Source organism: Xiphophorus maculatus, chromosome 5, assembly GCF_002775205.1.
Source record: "Xiphophorus maculatus strain JP 163 A chromosome 5, X_maculatus-5.0-male, whole genome shotgun sequence".
NCBI classification, from domain to species: Eukaryota; Metazoa; Chordata; class Actinopteri; order Cyprinodontiformes; family Poeciliidae; genus Xiphophorus; species Xiphophorus maculatus.
In genome coordinates, this window is record NC_036447.1 from 16041074 (window position 1) to 16061744 (window position 20671).

The window sequence follows — 20671 nt, forward strand, 5'->3', positions numbered from 1 at the left end:
TGAGGCAAGGAAGGTCAATGGGGAGAAAGAATACAAGGAAAGGATTCGATAATGAAGGAAAGAAAGGTGTACAAATGAAGGCCACAAGGAAGGACAGAGAGAAAATGAGAATGGAAGAAGGGCGTGGACAGATGAATCAATGAAGGAAAGATCAACAAATGAACAAGGAGTACTTCAGAAGGTCAGAGGAAGAAGGGACATGATCAAGAAAGAAAGGGATGAAAACAAAGAAAGGACAAAATGAAGGTGGGATATAAAGGAGTAAAGAAGGAAGGACATGATCAAAAAAAGCAAGCAGAGAGAAAAAAACAAATAGAAAAATTCAAAGGAGGCGAGGACAGAAGATGGGGAAATGAAAAGTTTCCCCATCTTACATTTTCTTTGTCTCTAATTATCAAGACTTAAAAATACTAAAATCAAAATAATGTTTTCTAGAATGTGTAGGAACCCTTTACAAAGTGACAGATTTAGCCAGTTTGTGTGAAGAGATTATTTATTTACCGGGTTGTTAAAAAGTGACACTTTGCTCACTGGTCGCTTTTGTTAGGACAGAAGAGGCACACAGAATCCAGCAGCATTAACACACAGTGAAGTTCAAGTATGTGACTGGATGATGGTGACTCCTTGTGCAAACACGATGCTCTAATCTACATGTTTACGTTCTACTTCCTCACATCATCCTCTGTTCTCAAGGTTCATGTCTCTCAACCTTGACTTATTTCTTCAGTTTCTTCTGAGCTGTTTTTTTCTTCAAGATCTGCAGGCGTTTCATGGCATGAAGCTGGGACTCCTGAGAAGTCGGTGTGCCCTTTGAGCCGTTCCCATTGTTTCCATTACCTCCATTATTCCCTCCGTTCCCCCCAGCCGCCGCCTGTGAGCTGCTTGGTGAACCTGCTCCAGATGAAGAAGAGCCTTTCCCTTGACTCTCACCGCTAGATGAGCGGCTAAGTGTCTGCTTACCTAGATTTAGAGGTGGGGGAGGTTTCAGAGTTGCCTGGCTGGAGCCGTTTCCAGTGCTGCTCCCAGTAACCTTTGCACCAAGTCCCGATTTGGCTCCTGCTAGTCCTGACAAACCCACTGGTTTCTGACCGGAGGGAGCTGTCAAAGTCTTGCTGCTCCCGCTCGGGCCGGAGGAGGAAAGTTTGGAAGTGGCAGGAGCAGACGGGTTTGTTTTGGCACCAAACGCAGCCCAGCCAGTGAGACCACTGCCTGGGGAGGAGGAGTTGGTACTGGTGGGGTTGGCTGATGTGGCCGGAGGCTGCAGGAAATGATAGAAAACAAAGAGTCTAACTGTTAGGGAGCAATATCTGATAGGATTTTATTTGCATCCCATCCCATAATGCATTGCTGTTTTGGAAATAATTACCAAATGAATGATGTAAAGGATGTAGTCCAACCACTACTACAACCACTATCAAAAACAACCATTAATCATCAAAAATGATGTATTTATGATCTGTTATGGCTGTTCTTATTTTTCTTTTTTTTTGCCAGTTGTTTGTTGATTCTTGCGTTGTGTGTGAATTGTGAGACAGTTATTTTTTGTTTTGGGCATGTGCACCGACTGATGGCACCCTTTGAATTTCGTTGTCCTTGTGACAATGACAATAAAGATTTGTCTTATCTTATGAGAAAACAGTAATCATCATTTATCAGGATAATGATCTAAATGATAAAGCAAAATCAACACAGGAAGGGTCTGACACAAGCTTCTAAGACCCCACATACCTTCACTTCTGTTCTTTTGAAAGCTTGGAAGGTGTTGGTCGTATCGGTTTTTAGTTTGAGGTCAGTCTTCTTCACCACAGTGTCTTTTACAACAGGTGTGGATGATGCGGACGCAGGGGAAGGTTTCTGTGGAGGTTTCTGGGCCTAAACAACAATAAATATGTTAATTTGGCACCGGTGCAGCAGATGCTGATAACATAACAATGGAGTGAAACACTGGAGCAGCTTATTTTCTTTACCATGCGTTTCATTTGCCTGGTGCAGCGAGCGCAGTACCACACGAGCCGGGGGTCGTTAACTTCTTTATCCGTCACTTGAGGTCTATGACACTCTTGGTGATAGAGATTATGACACTCCTGGCACTCCACTAACTGATTTCCCATGGTTACAGTCATTTGTCTGATTGACATTAAAAACACAACAAGTTAAAATGTGATGACGAGGCAGTAATATCCTGACATCTGTCCTCAAAATATCCTGACATCAAATTAAGAATTATTATATCCGCCATAAAAAACAAGAGGATTAAAATGTACCTGCAAACCACACAAGCCAGACCCATCTCCATGGCAAAGTCGTCAGCATTAGTCTCATCATAGTCACTTATGTTTGGCAGCAGGTCTTTGCTCGTCTGAACAGTGATGGGAGAGGAACGATTCTCCTGTTTCTCCAGGCGAGGCTTTTTCGGGGGATCCACTTCACTGAGGTCAACCCTGACCTGCTTTACAGAAAATAACACAAAGATTTTAATTTCACAATCAAATCTGACTTTTGTGCTTGTCAAGCAACTTAAACAAGCACTATTCAACAAAACTTCAAAATGTCATTATAACATAGCACTTCAAAAAGGAAACATTTATTTATGGATGACGATTAAACTGCTAAAAAGTAAAGGTAATCCCAAAGTCACCAACTCTCATTCAGAACTGGACACATCCAGACTCTTTAGATAACATGGAAGGTTGTCTTTGTTCTCTCCTTAATAAATAAGTTGGTGAAAAAAAAAATATTTTCCTTATATCATAACTTTATACTTTTTGCCAGGACAACTTGAATCTACAATTAATAATAATAATAATAATAATAATAATAATAATAATAATAATAATAATAATAATAATAATAGAAGCAACACTACGTTGACATTAACATCTTAAATTGGGCTTCAGGAAGGCTTAGAAGCTCCCTTTCAGACTGAAGGTGCTTTTCCAGTCTGGTGTTTCAAAGATTTAAATAGGGATCCCCCAACAATTAATTGTAAGCTCTGTTTTACTTTTCTTTTTTATTAAGAACAAGTGTAAGACTATATCTACAACCAAAGCGCAGATGACACCAAGTTTTACTCAATACTCTGACGTAGCTTGTTGGCAAACATCAAACTGCTTTTCAGTTGCTGAAGGCAAAACTGTGGCTTAAAGTGCTACATGTGGCATAAGTATCCTCCTTATTAAATGCATAAACAGATACTAAAGTAAAGTTATTGTTCAGTTATTTGGCATTTATTCTTAAAAATTATTTTGTGATGGTAATAGATTGATATTCCAAAAGGGACTTATTCTTTTTCTTTCTGTTTATTCAGTTCTTTATTCCACATCTATAGTCTGAGCGAACCATATGAAAACTGTTTGCATCACACAGTTCCCCAAGTTTCGGACAAACTCTGAGAAAGAAGGACTAACTATACCAAACCTCCCAGCATTCATAGCACCACTGGAGAATCCGCTTACATCACAACCCTGATGGCATTGCTGTAGTAAGGAGCTTCTGAATGCTGGTCAAGTGAAAGACTTTGAAGCTTTGAACCTTAGATCGTTGTGAAAAAATTCCCCTCTGTACCTTTTCTGATGGCCTTTTCTCCACATCTTTCTTGCTCTTCTCAGAGCTGGATTTGCTGCTTCCACTGCTGCTGTTAGAAGACGAACCTGATGACTTGGAATCTTGTTTACTCAAGCTCAGCTTGGACACAGACACCTTTGACACCTCCACCTCCTGGGGATTAAACACAGAAAACACTAGAGCTTAGCTGTGAACACAATGCATTCTTATGAAACCCAAAGAGAACATAAGAATGTAAAAATAGACTTTCTAGACATATTTCTTACTTTCTGCAAGGACCGGTAGGACGAGTCACTTCCTCTTGCTAGGGACTCGTCGAGCAGAGCTTTGAGTTTCTCGGCTGAATCTTTGCTCTTTGAGTGCAGATAACTCAGTCCCTTTAGAAAGAGTGGATCCAACTCCAAGCTGACAGGTCCAGACATGGCTGCAAAGCGGGAAACATTGTCAGCTTTCAGTTTGAAAACGTTTACAGCGCTGTGCAGCAGGGCGGTTCCCACTGTCAAGCACCTGAACATCTTCTACCAGAGCACAGATATGGTGATTAGAATAATGAGGCTGCAGATAAATTATGGTTAATAGGCACGACAGCATTTTCTATCTCGGGATGCAAAAAGTTTTTAATGATTAGCTAATTTCTAAAGCACACATCTTTTAATGAACGCTAATATATATTATTGAAACTCAGGTAATGTGGAAATCATCCCACATTACAGGCCTGAAAAGCATTTCAGACAACAGTTTTCATGGGAATTCAGTTATTAGTCTACTTAAGATCATCTACATGAAATACATGGACTTTATTTTATTTAAAATAATGTCACATGGCAAGAAATCAAAACATTAACAAATAAAAATTGAACGTGTGGCATGCATTTCTATTCACTCTCTTTGGCTCAGACACACCTAAATAAAATGCAGTGCAACCAATTATTCCAATTATCATTCTCAATTATTCCAGGAGGCGCCCAAGTTCAGTCCTTGAGAGCAACCGTCATGCAACCTTTCTCCAACATACCTGAATCAAATGTCTGAATTCCCTCAGCATCTCATCCAGCTCTGCAGAGGCCTGGTAATGAGCATTCATTTGATTCACATGTATTGGAGCAGGGATACACCGGATAGTAGTTCTCAAGGACTGGGCTTGGGCACTCCATTATTGTGTCCTCAAATATGGCCTCTCTGGTAGGAGGAAGTAAAGAAAGTGACTGCAACAAGCAAGAGGAGACTAAAATTGAGACTGTATGGACCATACACCATCCTGATCACATCCTCCCTGCAATAAAACAAAGTGGTGGCAGAATCATGCTGTGGAGGTGCTTTGTTCAGCAGGGTCAGTGAAACTGTTCAGAGCTGATGGGAAGATGGATAGAGCTGAATACATGGCAATCCTGAAAGAAAAACTATTAGTTTGTAAGACTTTCAACTTGGAGGAAATACCACCTTAAAATGGCATGAAGAATACTTCGCAGTTATCACGTCTCTCAAAGGAATTTAAACTGACATTTCTTTACCATTTTTCACTTGATACATAATATTATTAATATATAATATTCGTGAAAGATAGCCTTTTCTCGTCAGGAGTACTTGGCCACGAGTTTTCTGCAGGTAACTGAGCATATTTTGCCATTTCAATTAGAAAAACTTCCTATTTATAAAAAGATTGAAGAACAAATGAGAGGAAACAGGTTGTGCGCACTTCCTCAGACACACATTAACCACCACGTTATATTACTGTAATATAGCAGTACCAATGCCTCATGTTTAATGCTAAGGATTTTAACTGCCGAAACCCAGACAGATCTTTGTTTCCACCAATATTGATGGCTGTGTAACACTGAAAGGAGCTATGGTAGCAGTGCGGAGCTAAAGTTACCTTCACAATAAAAACGACATTTATAAAAGCCGTTGTGAGCTCAGTAAAGTTATCTTTTAAACAGCCTTACCTGAGACTGTTGTGGTTCTCTTTAACGATATCAGAATATTTTCGGTTTCCGATCAACGGAAGATTGAGCAACACGTCCTATAGAAGCCGTTTTGGTGCGACCGCCTAAGAAGTCCGGAATAGACATAAACGGAACGATATGAAAAAAAAGTGGTATCTTTTTTAAAGCTGGCGCATATCAGAAACCGCCGCTGCAGAAATGTTCTTACTTTGTTATTACTTAAACTGTGTCAGTGCATCTCAATAAAGAGAGTAATCAAAAAGTTGCATTTTGCCTGTAACTCAATTCAGAAAGTAAAAGTGATAGTGCACACATACCTGCTTTACATTTAGGTCGTTCACTTATGACTAGAAGTTAGATGATGAAAATCCGAAATTCAAATTTTCAGGAAAAATGAACCTTCTTTTGAAAAAGAATCTTCTGCTAGAAAATACTCCATAGATTTTCTATGGGAAGTGTAGGTAAAGAGAGTTTATTGTTGTTGCCACTATTCACAGCAGAGGGCACTGTGGTGTTATGTTAGCTTCCTGCAGAGGAAGAAGAAGCTCTGTTGTGAACGTTCAGGAACCATGTGTAACTAGTGTTTGTAAGTATTTTTTGATGTATCGTGTTGAAGTTGGCATTTTGGCGCGTAGATATGTAAATAGGTTGTGACTTGTAAGCAAAACAAATATCTTTCGTTCTACTTCACAGCATTGACTCCATTTAAAATGAAACACTCTGAAGCAGAGCAACTGCATCCCTGCCTCTATTTAGAAGTCTGTTCCCATAACGAGGAGCCGCGTCTGCCCCTGCACACCTCCATCGTCTTATTCCTCCTGTCTTACTGCGAGTCCAAGTCTTTCAAAGTCTTCCTGGTTCGCAGAGACAGCAACAACAAAAGCTTTCCCGAATCCCAGAGGTTTCACCTCCCAGAGTCTCTGAGTGTGTGCGACTTTCTCTCCCCGGAGGGTCTCCCGCGGCTGGTGAGGGGTTGCCGTCTCCCGGCTGCCGTGGATGAGAGCGGGCGGCTCTGCCGGGCTGGGCTGGCGGTGGTCCTCAGGCACATCATCATCAGAACCATCGAGGCTGACCCCTCCAGGAAGGATGTGCAGGAGCTGCTGGGGTTTAAGAAAACGTGTCTGAAAGCTTGTGCAGAGGTTAGTTGGAAATGTATCACAATTTCACCCGGATAAAGTGCTTGACACGAATCACATCTATGTCAGTGACTGTGGTTTTATTAAAAATGGAACTAAAAGGATTGTGCAAGTGAAACATTGAGAGCAGTTCTTGTGTCATAGACTATTTGAACTTCCCCTGTCCAGCACACCTGAACCAAATGAATGGTTGATTAACAGGATCCTGCAGAAACTGCTGACTGGCTGTTTCTGAATGTTGTTCTTGAGCCCATCACACACCATCATCTCTTAGTGCTGGTGGTGTTATAGTGTGGGCAGATGTATTTAGTCAATAGAGAACTGTCCTACACTATTGTGAATTGTACAGGACCCATACTACCTGAAAAACATCATCTATCCAGTTATTTTAGCGGTTCATGAACAAAACAGGCCTAATTCCATCTTGATGGACAACAACATTGAGGTCACATCATTGGGGAATCACTGACTGAAGTACCTTGAATGAAGTAACCTGAACTTTCTCCAGACCTGAATTTCATAGATAACCGCTTGGATCAGTTGAATCACAGTTTGGTACCTCAGAATCTCAATGACCTGAGGGGCGCCCTTCAAGAAGAGTGGGATGCCTTTCCTCAGCATACAATAAGTTGACTTGTGAACAGTGCGAGGCGTTGTCAAGCTGTAATTGATGCTCAAGGGCACGTGACAAGTTATAGAGATGTTTTTATTTTTTGTTCTAGCATAACCAGCACTGCTGCTGGCTTTTGCTCCGTTTAAGATGCTTCTACTTAAAGGCCCTACTTTAATGATGAATCACATTAGCGTGAACGTTTTAGCTCTTTCTTAAATTTCACCTGAAGGCAAAATGTCTAAGTTCTTGTGAGAAGTGCATATTTTAAAACAAATCTTAAGCGTAGACAGCTCTTACTAATTCTCAGGGTTTTTTTTAATTTTTTTATTTTAAGGAGAGTTCTGTATTATCTTATCATCTGATCTCCTCGTTCCTTGCTATCAGGTGAGCAAATGGACCAGACTGTGTGAACTGGGCATCCCCTCTGCAGTCGAGGATCACCTCCAGAAACCCACAGAACAGGCCCAGCTGCTGCCTCCTGCTATTGTTACCCTCGAGCGACGACTTGCCGAGCCCGTCAAAGTACACAACGATGACAAAATCCGGAGACAGAAACTTCAAGAGCAGAGACAAAGGCAAAAGAACGGCACTTCTGAAGGCGAGGGAAAACCCGAACTTGAAGGACTCGAGCTCAGGGCGGCTCTGGCCAAACTGGCAGTGGATTCAGTTCCAGCAGGAACCACTAGAGAGAACTCTGAGATCAGGAAAGTGAAGACGACAGATCTACCTGAACTGGAGCATGTGTTTGCTGAGGGACTTTACTTCACTCTGACTGATGTAGTGCTGCTGCCCTGCATTCATCACTATCTGGTAAGGCCTTCTGGCTTGATGGTATAAAGAAGGATTTATTACCACTTTGAGCAGTGATTTGTTCTTAATAATTGCCTTATTTTTGGTGTTTATCTTAGATAATTGCACTTTTTATTTCAATGAACGCATGCCAGAAGTTAATTTCATGCCATTTTTACTGCAATTAGCTGAGTACTTTTGATATAATGACACACTTTGTTTAATAGCAGTTTGTATTCGTACAACACCTGTTATGTGGGCAAGTAATCCACACTCATAGGAGTTTAAGTGCTTTACAATCTGTTTCTCGTTCGCCCATTCTCACACACACTATTGTCTGCGACATCGTGCCACAAGACATTAATCGCTACCATCCAAAACTCGTGTCATCATGCACATTTTTCCATCTGTGCCAAACAACTCCAGTTGCATACATATTCACCGTGTCTCTGACATCTTTATGATGATGACTTGTGAAATAATGTCCGACGTCTGGTTTCCGACACTCCGGTCATGGTGAGCAGCCTCCTTTCAGACGCATTCAGGCAGAAAGTCAAATCAAGGAGACTCACTGCATCAGACCTGGCACATTTTGGCTCTCACAGGTGGTCCTGGGCCACCTGGCAGAAACTGATAACACTATATGGGAGGGATTCTATTGAAATGCAGCAGGCTGACATGCATTTCATCTGAGAGCACGTTTCTCTCTCTGACAGATCATCATGGCAGGGTCTTATGCTGGCCTGAAAACTTCAAACTCAATCAGAACTTCAAGAGCTGAAGCTCATAAATGCTGAATATTCATTACTCAGAATAATCTCTTTTTACAATTTGCATTTAAAGTAACAGAAACTAATGTTTATTTATTTTTTTTTACCATAGACCAGAGTGGCATGCACAGAATATTGACCAGGTTTACTCAGGGAATATTTATGTAGTGGAGCTGCGCAATTCATCAAATCATAGTATTATTGTGTGCAATATTGCAATCATGAAGGGTAACTTGGATGCAATATTAGATAGAATATTGTATTTTCTGTGCCATGCATGGACATTTTTTATGCCTATATTTTTGGCCGGTCAGGGTTTCACTGCACTTGATGCACACACTTGACTGATAGATTTAGTAACTAAGATCACAAAGCATGCTGGTCAAATTATGATAAAAAAAAATGAAGGAAAAAAAAAAACATTTGGAATTTTTTAAAAATAATCAGCAATTAACAATTACTGCTCATTATCAACATTGCAATAATCAGTAACAGTTTGACAATTAAATATTTTTCAGAGATTGGGTGAAATGAGAATGCTTTGATTAAAATCTCAAGTTATTTAATAAGCTCTGATTTTCATTATGTTAGATTGTGAAGTGCAAAATCTAACATGTGAAACTTTCCACACTTTGTCAAACACAAACGTCAAGGTATTTTATTGGGTTTTTAAATAAAATGGCAACACAGGGCCACGTAACTGAGAAGTGGAAGGAAAAGGGTGTGTGTTTTTGGGGAAAAAAGATCTAAATAAAAGTTTTAAAAGTGTTGCTTGCATTTGCCTTCTGCCCTCCTAAAATAAAAACTTCTTAGAATTACACTGACCTCCTATCACAGCTGCATGTTTTTTGGGTGTGTCTCATCCGTCCTTGCTCATCTAGAGACAAAATCTTTCCCATTCTTTGCAAAACAGCTCAGCCTCAGTCAGTCAATGTGTAAAAATAAATAAATGTGTCCAAGTCATACCTCTGCATTCTGCACCATTCTAACACAGGAATTTACTTTCATCTTAACTTTTCTTTGAACTCTGGCTGAATATTTAGAACAGTGAATCTAATCGAAGTTGAACCTCCACCCCAGGGATATGACTGGCTTTCTTGTCTCTGATGGGGGGAAAAAACCCACTTTCCCACAGTATGAAGATGCCACCACTTTGTTTCACAGTGAAAATTTACAGTTTGCTTGATGTTAAGTATTTATGATGCGTAATGTTTCAGATGTAGGTTTTAAAAAAAAATCAGTCTAGGTTTCTGCTAAACCTCTGATTAATAATTTTGACATACAGAAATGAGTTTAAATTAATTTATTTGTTCAACTATTAAGATATTTTGACACGCAACTTTGAAACAGGACGGGTAAATTATTAATCTTGGACGTTGTGCTGTCAAGCAGAAACCCGAGTCCAAACCTTTGTTTCACATGTCAGCTGTCTCCAACTATCTGTCCACTGTGGGAACGAGCTGAAGTCCTCACATCGAGGCTTTTAGCAGTCAGCTGCGCTCCACTGGTTTCCAGTTTCACACTCAGCGTAGCATGTCTCCTTTTAACGACTGTCCACGGCTCCCAGTGGCTCCTTCTCACTCGTCCGCCGTTCTGCGTGTCGTCTTTCTGTCACACGCAGTCAAATGCAGTTTCTGTTATAATGTCTCTCTCAGTTTGTGTCTCCGTCCTGCCCCCCCCCAGCTGCCAACTCTGTTTTCATGCTTCTCCTGCCGGCCCCTCGAGTGTGTTTGTCTGTACAGAAACGTGATGAGTGAGTTTTTTGTGGAACTTCACCTCTCGCTTCGATAGACATGACACACCAGTCAATTCACTAAATCAATATCTCCCCTCTTTTTTCCTCTTTAATAGTGCTCACTCCAAGCCCACACACCGAGCACTCTGCATCATCTCCCCCATCTCCTGCGCTGGTACGGTCGCGTTCAGGAAGTACCCGGAGTCCTTCGAGCAGCCGAGGATTGTGGGTTCACGCTGTCCAAAGTCCAGGTTCCAACACCCTGCCTCTTTGGGCCACCGCAACAGGAGAACCTTGATGACCTGCTGCCTGCAGAGGGACAGGAGGTGACCCCAAACCTTCATTTCGTCGGCGGTCCGAGGCCCACAATGACTAAACTCAAAGTAAATAATTACCTTTCCTTTGCTTCTGTGATTCCCAAATGCTTTGCTTTTGTGCATGACAGGAAATTTAAGAGACTGCCCTCCCATTTTCCCCTCAGCAAACAGACGTGTGATTTGTTGGGTGGTGGTTTAATAGCCTCAGAAGATTCATGGCTGCTTATTCTGTTAGTTGTTGCACCTTAAGGACTACTAATATTTAAGCCTCTGGCAGACATAGATTGCTGACTTTGTGTCCTTCTTCTCCTTCTGTTTTAAAAAATGTGAAGGAGTAACAAAATTAACATTTAATCTGCTAGTTACAGTTTTGGTCACCCCTGATAAGGATGTGTTAAAAGAAATTAAAGTTTTTCTGCAGCAGCATAATCTCTGGGGAAAAAATATCCAACCATTATTTTTTAATATATATTTTTTATTTTGTAGTTAAATGTGTTCTTATAACGTACGCATTTCGAATAAATGTAAGTAAAAAATTTTTGGTTTATACTTAATTTTTTAAAGTGGATCAGAGGCTTCAGGACCATCTAATCAGAAATTCATGACTTTCTGTTTTTCTGGGGTATAAAAATGACACAGAGGTCAATTTCTTTTAGCCTGTGGTCACTAGGGTGGAAGAAAACCTCTGTTTTTCTTGCCACCAGACACAGTGGGCAGGATGGGGAAGCAGGTAAGAAATCTCTAAACATTCTCAGAGAATTGTAGCAAAGACATCTTGGGATCACAAAGTTTCACAGCTACTAGTAGATGCTGCCTCACAACCCATTATTAGGGAAGCATGCCTGGAAAGGGAAGATTGAGCTTTTCAGCAACAAACTCCCCAGGTGGTGGTGGCATGAAAACATAATAAATCTGTGGAGAAGCCACCTCATACCCAGTGTTAAGTATGATGGAGGACACATGATTTCTCTGGGCTTGTTTACCCCGCGATGCCTAGACAGGCATTGATCTTATTAATTCTGAAAATAGGACGTTGTGAGTAATAACCTGAAGGATTTTACTAAGTGAACTGAAAATGGGTCTTCACTTGGTGTTCAACTGGAATCTGGTGCAAATCAACAGAGAGACGGTTCAAAAGACACTCATTCAATGATGCCATTTCAGTGTCCAGTGTGGTGAGCTAAGAGAAGACAGCAAAGAGCATTGGTCAAAGATTGCTCTCTGTTTATGCTCCGACCTTGTGAAATAGTAGTAGTAGATTATGCTGCACAGCCCACCTTTCCCCACCATCTCAACCAATAAAAAGCACTTAAACTTTTTAATCTTTACCAGGAGTGAAAATAATTGAAGTTTTTACAAAACAAGTTTTGATGAAGATGGAAGGTTATAAAATCGGTTAAAACGTGTGTATTGTTTGAATGAGTGCTTTTTTTTTAAAATGGATGTTTCAGTACTCAGTGGATCTTGTCAGTTGAAGTAATGCTGACGGTAAGAAAATGAAGAAATTGTGCTATCCCAGTTTTTTGTAAATAAGTATATGTCAATAACATTTATCTGATTGTTGATCTAGAAAAAGGTGCATCACAGAACATGCTCTTGGTTGTTGCTTATTGACAAAAACTGGTTGGAATTCCTAGTTTTGATGTGTTTGGGAGTGAGAAAAAATATATTTATTAATTGGTGCATTTCTAGATAATTGTCTTTTTTATAAAATAAATGATGTACCGTAGTCAGGCCTGTCACGATAACAAATTTTGCTGAGCGAAATCTCAGAAATTATTGTGATAAACATTAATATTGTTTGAAGACCATTTTAAATTGATGTAATGCTAATGACATAATAATGTAAGCACATTGTGCCAAAATAAATACACTTTATTTTCAAAAGAACACTTAACACAGGACCTGGTAAACAAAATAAACAAAGCAACCAAAAACAAAAATAAAATGGACTCTCAGACTCCGTTAATAAAAAATGCACTTGAATAAAAACTAGACACAACATAAAACCAAAGTGGAATTAAAAACTACATTCAACCAAACGAGTACAGATTATGAAGTTTGTATACTATATTGCCCTTCAATAATCATTAGATTTAGATAGAGAAGATGGGCACATCCGACTACATGATGCAATAGTTCCCTCCTCCCTTAAGAAAATGAGAAAGGGAGGGATAAGTGGAAAGGGCAACCGGAGTTCAGCCTTTTTTCATCCAATGTCATCAATAGAAAGAGAAACAGGCAGGAAGAAACGATAAAGCCGATAAATTAAAATGAGGTCTATAATTTTCATTTATCATACGATTAATTGATTTGTTGTTTATTGCGACAGGCTTAAATGTAGTATTCAGAAACCAAAATACAATTTCTATTTGTACAGCCAGCCTATTTCTAGTGCTGTGAACTTCCCTCAAGGAGTGTTGATGACACACTTGGATTCAGATGCTTCTCTAGATTTCTTTGCTCTGTATCACCCAAGTTGTCACCCTTTGCATATTTGAACAAGCTTTTGCAGGAGAAAATAAGCAGAGGCAGCTTCCCAGATGTAGATATTCCCCTCAACTCCACTAACTCCTTCTCAGTGAACTGTTAGTAGGCCTGTCACGATAAACGATAAATCGATTAATCGTACGATAAATTAAAACTATCCAAGTCATTTTAATTATCGGCATTATCGTCTCTTCCGGCCTTTTTCTCTTTCTGTTAATGACACTGAATGAAAAAAAGGCTCAACTCCGGTGCTCTCCACGGACACCCCCTTCCTCATTTCCTCAGTGTAAAGCCCAGCGCACACTACACGATCTTAGAGCTGTCGGCCGATTGTCGGCCCATTTTCAAAACCTGACAGACCACACATTAGCTGACAGAAATCCTAGGTATAACGGTTCGATCGGATTCGTTCCTGCCGTGTGGTGTCCAACAATGGGCACAAAATAATGGCTACAAGTCCAGTTAACTAATTTTAAAACCAGGCATTAATCAATGCTTTGCTACCTGCAATGCATGTGGCTAGTGTCAGCATAAAGTCCTGACTGAATGAAAATCATTATAACCTATTTACGTCACGTTAACGAAGAACAGCTGAAAAGTTACCGCGTTTACCAACTGCGGTAGCAATTTCGCTCCAACTCCTCCTCTTGTCATTTCTATATTCTTTGCATGTTGAATAAACATTAATGTTGTTTCCACATATCATCTCCAATGTCCGCTGGACTTCGGGTTGCCCGTGTCAGCTGTTTGGGATTCCCCGACGTAATTTCCCTTCAGAAAACACTGAGGAGAATCCACGCTTTCTGATTGGCTACCTGTCACATTCAACAGGTGGAGTTAAAGCTCCCAGTGGGGAAAACCCCTGATTTAGATCAGAGCGGGAACGACGATCTACCGTAACAAACCACACAATCTTAGAAAGACCAACGTTTTAAGATTGTTGTAAGGGGAAAAATGGGAGCAAAAAATCATGTAGTGTGAACTATTGCATCATGTAGTCGATGTGCCCATCTTCTCTATTTAAATCTAATTATTACTGAAGGGCAATATAGTATACAGACTTCATAATCTGCACACTTTTGATTGAATGCAGTATTTATTTCCACTTTTACTTTATGTTTAGTTTTTTTTTTCAAGTGCGTTTTTTGTTAATGGAGACCATTTTAGTTTTATTTTTGGTTGTTTTGTTTATCAGTTCCAGTGTTTAGTGTTCTTTTGAAAATAAAGTGTATCTATCTTTGGCAAGAAATCGCATGCATTATTATGTCATTTCCATTAAATCAGTGTAAAAAGGTCTTCAAACAATATTATCGTTTATCGCAATAATTTTTGAGACAATTAATCACTCAGCAAAATTTGCTATCGTGACAGGCCTAACTGTTAGTCTGTCTTTCTTCCTGTCCTCTCCCTGCTTAGATATTTCTGTGATTTCCTGCTGGCTCGAGCTTTATAAGAGTGTGATTATGAGTGGCAGGAACGGTGAGGGCAATAAGAGGGTAGGTGGTGGTGGGGCGAGTGTTTTTGTAGTTTGGATGAGACGGAGTGAGCTGGGTGGTCAGGATGGGATGTGTCTCATATTTGCCATGTCGGTAGATGAAATTTCAGTCAGGCAGAGATGTACACAAATGACAGTTTTCATGCCGTGTTGAAATCAGACATTAAAACTAAGAGGAATGCCTACACGTACCGACACAATAGCCACCATTCTTTCTCTGCTTAGAGGGATTAGAAAGATGGCTACATGTCGCCACTATTTTGTCTGGAGTGCAGCTGTTGTGCTTTCTTGGCCGTTGCGTGTGTGTGCATTGTGTGGCTGTGTGTGGGAAAGAGCAGTTTGACAATTGATCGTTCTGTTGCTGCTGACCAGAGGCAGCCATTCCTGTCTCTCTCTCTCTGTTATCTACATGATAAAGGGCTCATAAACTCTGTCACTTTCTCATTTTTTTCACATGAGTTAACACCAACTGATGCCCGTCAGTCAAACTGTCAGTGCAATGAGGTGTAAACTTTTAACTGAATGCAGACCCAGCATTAAGATGATTCTCTTTCCATTAAGGTTCAACTCAGCCTTTAAATCCGAGAGCAGGAATGACCCAGAAAGTAATTTCTAGCAAAAAGAAAGGAAGTCAGCTGCTTAAAAAACAAAAACAGAAAAATATGTGATTTTCTGTTGAAGTAATTGGTCTCATAGGGAAGCTGTTGGAAAAACAGGGATTACAGATACAGGCAGTGTGTTCCAGTGGAAATGTTAATCTTCAAGCTATGATTCTTTCAGCTAAAAGTTTTTTTTAATTTTGCCTTACGGAGTGATTTGGCAGCAAAGTTTTCTTTTAAATAAATCCTGAAAGTATATTTGAGTGCAGCTGGCTACTCAGCTTGAGCTGAGCTTCTCTGCTTGACCATTGAAGATAATTTTGGAACACGACTCCAGCTTGTTCAGAGACTGAACTAAAATTTTAAACTGTAAATAATTCTAAGTTCCTAGGATAGTCCCAAATCTTTGAAGGGCTTTGTCTTGACTTGACCTTTCCTCAGGGCTTATTGGGCAGCTGGAGCCACCTATATTGGTATGAATGTCATATAGAGAGTCATATAGAGTTTTCAGTCATACAGGAAGATGTGGATTTGGGTCATTTTGAGGAAGACCCTTAATCAGCATTATGTTTTATCATGTATAGAGATGATCCATTAAAGAGTCATATCTATGTTTACTGTTATCATTGCAACCATTGACTATTTGTTGTTACTAGTAACAAAATAAATCTACAGAATTATAGTGAACTAAAGTTAAGAAAAACAAAAGTAACAATTCTAGCTGCATATTAAGAAAACTGAGAGCTAGAATAGACAAATGTAGACATTTTATGGCTAAATAACACTCATTCAAAACCAGACAAAGGTTACATGTTGTTTTATAAAGTGCAAAGACACCGGTTTTCCTCCCTTTATGAATTTTTCCAAAGGAAAAATGTACAAAAAGGACAATGTACAACGCCAACATAAATGTCACCATTAGATATGTTGTACCAGATTAGCTTTAAGCTAATAGACATCTACTCTCCCTTGGCAGTTTGAGATATGAAAAGAAAGCTTAGAAACAGATACAAATCGAAATGAGAATTTTGCTTGGACACCTTTCAGCTCTGATCACAACTTTTCTACAGTGTCTGACTGATATCAGGCCTTTTCTATGGCCACTCCAAAAATTGACCCAAGGTTTAATACAAAAAAATTTGATCTCATAGGCATAAATTCTTATGATCCTTTAAAATGGCTGTACACAGGTTCCTAATCTGATACTGATATCAGCTCTGGATACTTAAAGAGTATTTATACCTACACAAAAATAACAAAAGTAGTAATACTAGTATTTTCTTGCATCAGTGTGCTAATAATAATATTGACTATTAAATGATATTGTGTAATATAAATTGCTTTGGTTATCCCCGCTCAAGAGAATCTTTCTAAAAACTGATGCCATGCATTTTTGTTCAGTACTGAGATACACCCCATAAAGGAGATAAATTGTGACAACGGAATGGAGCAGCACTGTAGCTGGAAGGGTAATGTAGAAAATTGTTGCCTGTAGAGTTAAACCAATATGCTGAGCATGTAAGCGCACAGGTGTCCTTTAAGCCCTCTTTGCTTTAATGACACCACCAACACCGCAGGAGCTGCTGTTTTGTGCTAATGCTGTCATTCTGTGTTGGCCCAGATTTCTCTGATAATGCTCCAAAAGGTTCTCGTAATGTCAGGGGTTTTTGTTTTTATCAAATTTCTAAAAAAGTACTTGTAGAAAACTTGGAGGTATGTTTGAGCTCATTATCCAGCCCCATTTTCTCTTTTCCAGTCATAAAAGCTGTGAAAAGGGATGCTCATTATCTTTACCTGATTCAGTGATTGCTGCTTCTGCAATATTTAGTGACTGCTTTTATGCATTTATATGAGAGGTCTTATTTACTCGGCATATGTTGCGGTTATGATTATTATTGGAGTTAAGCTCAAACAAAGAGGTATAAAAAGTCTATCTCAGCAGCTCTTGAAATTTGGTAACTGCATCCTTGGATGAACAGCAGCATGTTTTACAAATTCTAATAAATTTTCAACAAGAACTGACAAACGCAGGACCATTAAAACACCAACTAATATCTGTGCTGCATTAGGTGGTAGAGCAACCCTTAGCAACAGTAACTTGAAATCAGCAGTTATAATATTTATCAATGTATGTTGCACAACAATTTAGGTCCACCCTTCTTTTTACAAAGAGTTTTGCAGAGACTCACTTGTGCACACTCTTATTTCTTTTGTCAGTCATTCTCTTATAAGTTCACTGCTGTGTTTGAAATTATTGTCTTGTTAAATGACAATAATTAAATGAAGCTTTAGCAGCTGGACAGATGGCCTCACATTTCAATCTTGCATACTTTCGTACACAGAGTGGTCCATGGTGTGCCCAGCTCCTGGAAATAGTTTCCCTCTGGGCTTTTTTTTTTTTTTGGTTCATGCAGACACAACTTAAGAAAGACAAATTTCTTTCTTAGGAATCCCAAGATGGGAATTTAAGATACTGATGAATTGCCATGTAGTCTGCAATGTAAATTGTATTTCTTTTTAATTTTTTGCATTTTGTTGGAACACTGCACAGTCTGCCCTTGGCTTGAACTTGATATACCCACTCCTGGGAAATTGGCCACAGCATTAAATATTTTCCACTTGTCTGCAATCTCTTGCTGCAGAAAGATGAACTGCACATTGTTGAGCATGGCCTTACATCTGGCAGAGATTGATGGACAGCAGCAGTTGTTCTAAAATCACTGTTGAAGTTTCTCTTCCTGCATCATGTCAACACACACCTGAATGTTCCAGACTTCTGCTTCCTCTATAGAAATGCTGTAACCTGTGATCCAACTTGGTTATTATCAGTTCATCAATACAGGTGAATCTCAATTAATTAGAAAATCGTCAAAGAGCTCAATTATTTAATTAATTCAGTAGGAAACATGATATTCGTATAGATTAATTCTACACCCATTTATGATGAGCTATTAAGCTGAAGCAACTTGAGCTACTATACTATCTCAGCAGAGGCACTGCATTAAAGCTGTAGTTTATGGAAATAAAATGCCCTGACTAAGTATTGAGTCCATATTCTGTTTAATACATTGAGAATTTTTGCAGGATAACCACATTTCTGTATTTAAAGAAAGTCTTTATGCTTTGGTTTTCTATAGTATTCCTTTTTTTTTCAAGCAACATTTGACATTATGAAAGGATGGTTTTCATGCTCTACTTTTGTGATCAATAATTACTAGAATACTAATGTTAGAGCACTGTCTTTACATTGCAGTGAAGACTTACTTGATAATAGAATAAGGCTTGTTGCCCTTTTTAGCTTATTTAAATTTTCTGTCATCTTACGTTACAATAGATAATGCCAGCATAAAAATTTGATGTGAATCATACAATTCAAATCTAAATATCCAAGGAAAATAGTCTAAACATACATTTTACCATCAATATATATATATATATATATATATATATATATATATATATATATATATATATATATATATATATATATATATATTAGTCAATCAAGTAAATTGTTACATTTAACTGGTATTGGCTTTTGGGATAATTTCTATTTATATGCAGTTTATGCAGCTTAACAGAGCTATTTGCTTGTCGGTATGTGTATTTCTCTCAGGAAAACGGCATCGAGGCAGTCTTCTCTCCTCATCCTTGCCCTGCTTGGACTCTCCCGTGGGATAGATTACCAGCAGCTATCAACCCCACTGAAGGTAATGTTAAATTCTGACCTGCTTGCTGTGCTCCATCTGATTTCTCTCTGCTGTTCTCTCCCCTGAAACTCTTTTCATTGCTCTTTTGGTTTCAGAGTCTCTAGTGTCCCTCTCTGCTTATGTTAAGCTTCTGAATTTTTAAACAGTAACAGTGATGCTGTTTTCACAAAGAGATACTTATGTAAATAACTGAGCCCATGCTTCCCATAGATGATTTTTTTGTTCTTTTCTGATATTCTATAGTTAGTGAATTTCATAAATCAGAGCTTTATGAAAACCAGGTATTGTAACTCAGCCATTACACGGTGATGGGTACGTCTCTAGTTTTGCAACATTAACTTGTTAAATATTTATATGGGATATTTTCTCAGTAATTCTATCTAATTGTCTGTGAAAGCAAACAAAAAAGACTTTAGCAATAATGTGGTAGCATATTTAGTCCTAGGAAACTTATGGTAAATTAAATTGCTTAGAAATAATAGTAATGCTTGTAATTCTTTTCCTTTGAGTTATTTTGAATTTTTTCCAAGACTACTTTTGTTTCATGTTTATGTTATTAGGAAATTGTTTTCATGGTTACTTTCTCTCCCTAGTCAGAAAAAGAGGAAGGCAATAAAGTAATGTTATGCCGCTACAATAAGTATTCTGACACTAACTGCGCCCTCTTAAAGTTATTTTCTGTAGTCAATGTACAAAAAAATGACCTTAGTTAAAATGTTGGCAGAAAGAGTTTATGCAATCAATGTGAATGCGCTATATCTGTTTTGGAATCATGAAAGTCTGTGCCAAAATTCTTGGCAATCCATGCAGGAAAACAACGGTCATTTGGCAAAAGCTCAAGGTAAAGTTTTCAGAGGCTTAGTTTTGGGAACATGAAGAAACTTGAGGATCATGTCAAATAAAATGATACACTTCAAGTCCCTTAAGTCATTCCACTGGTTTTATTAAATTAATTATTCCTTGTGTTGATAACCTCTCCCTATTTGCGATTAAAATGTGTTTTTGCTTTGTTTTAATACCAAAGCCTAAAAACTTCAGAAATCTAATAGCAAATCCACTCACTTCTAAAAACTCCGAATGATGTAAGAACTGTTCTGAAAGCAAAAAATGATTGTGAGCGACATAGTCGCTGCCCCACTTTTGTAACCGCTGTGCAATAAATGGTGCTATTGATAACCCTTCCTGCAGTATTATGACATCCTGCAGACAGGCCCTGTGCTTCAGTGCTGTGTCATTCAAGGTTGCCAGAAAAAGGCCCATTTTCCTTGGATATCTGTATGTGGGCTATGACCTTTCTTTTCTCCAATAATGCATCTAAATTAATTTACAAGAGCTTCCTCTTCTCTGGATATTTCCATGGTTTTATGTTATGAAAGCATTTCTGTCTGCAAGTATGTGGGCAGACGTAAATTGCTCAGCCAAGAACAGAAGTAGAAGAGACTGTACACCGATAACAGTAGAGAATGCTTAATATAACAGGGCAGGGTAGGGCAGACATATTGGCAAGTAT

At 38.9% G+C, this 20671-nt stretch overlaps 2 protein-coding genes across 4 annotated transcripts in view; one reads left to right on the forward strand and one right to left on the reverse strand.

Annotated features, from left to right (window-relative positions):
• Positions 1 to 475: 475 nt before the first annotated feature.
• ints12 (integrator complex subunit 12) lies at positions 476 to 5602 on the reverse strand. 3 transcript variants are annotated; one of them, XM_023333996.1, is made up of 8 exons: positions 5508 to 5602; positions 4580 to 4743; positions 3831 to 3988; positions 3565 to 3717; positions 2265 to 2449; positions 1968 to 2127; positions 1729 to 1872; positions 476 to 1258 (listed from the first exon to the last, which is right to left on the reverse strand). In XM_023333996.1, exons 3-8 carry the CDS (start codon positions 3984 to 3986, stop codon positions 716 to 718), a joined length of 1341 nt encoding a protein of 446 aa, XP_023189764.1. In that variant the 5' UTR covers positions 3987 to 3988; positions 4580 to 4743; positions 5508 to 5602; the 3' UTR covers positions 476 to 715. The 3 variants fall into 3 exon arrangements, with proteins under 3 accessions (XP_023189764.1, XP_023189765.1, XP_023189763.1); XM_023333997.1 differs by lacking the exon at positions 4580 to 4743 and having other exon boundaries at positions 2265 to 2446; XM_023333995.1 differs by lacking the exon at positions 4580 to 4743.
• Positions 5603 to 6032: 430 nt separating this feature from the next.
• The window catches only part of gstcd (glutathione S-transferase C-terminal domain containing), a 48285-nt gene continuing 33646 nt past the window's right edge, over positions 6033 to 20671 (forward strand). Inside the window, exons 1-5 of the mRNA XM_023334525.1 lie at positions 6033 to 6093; positions 6201 to 6646; positions 7641 to 8066; positions 10667 to 10933; positions 19068 to 19161. Coding sequence (XP_023190293.1) covers positions 6218 to 6646; positions 7641 to 8066; positions 10667 to 10933; positions 19068 to 19161 — 1216 coding nt within the window. The 5' untranslated portion in view covers positions 6033 to 6093; positions 6201 to 6217. The remainder of the gene's footprint in view (positions 6094 to 6200; positions 6647 to 7640; positions 8067 to 10666; positions 10934 to 19067; positions 19162 to 20671) is intronic.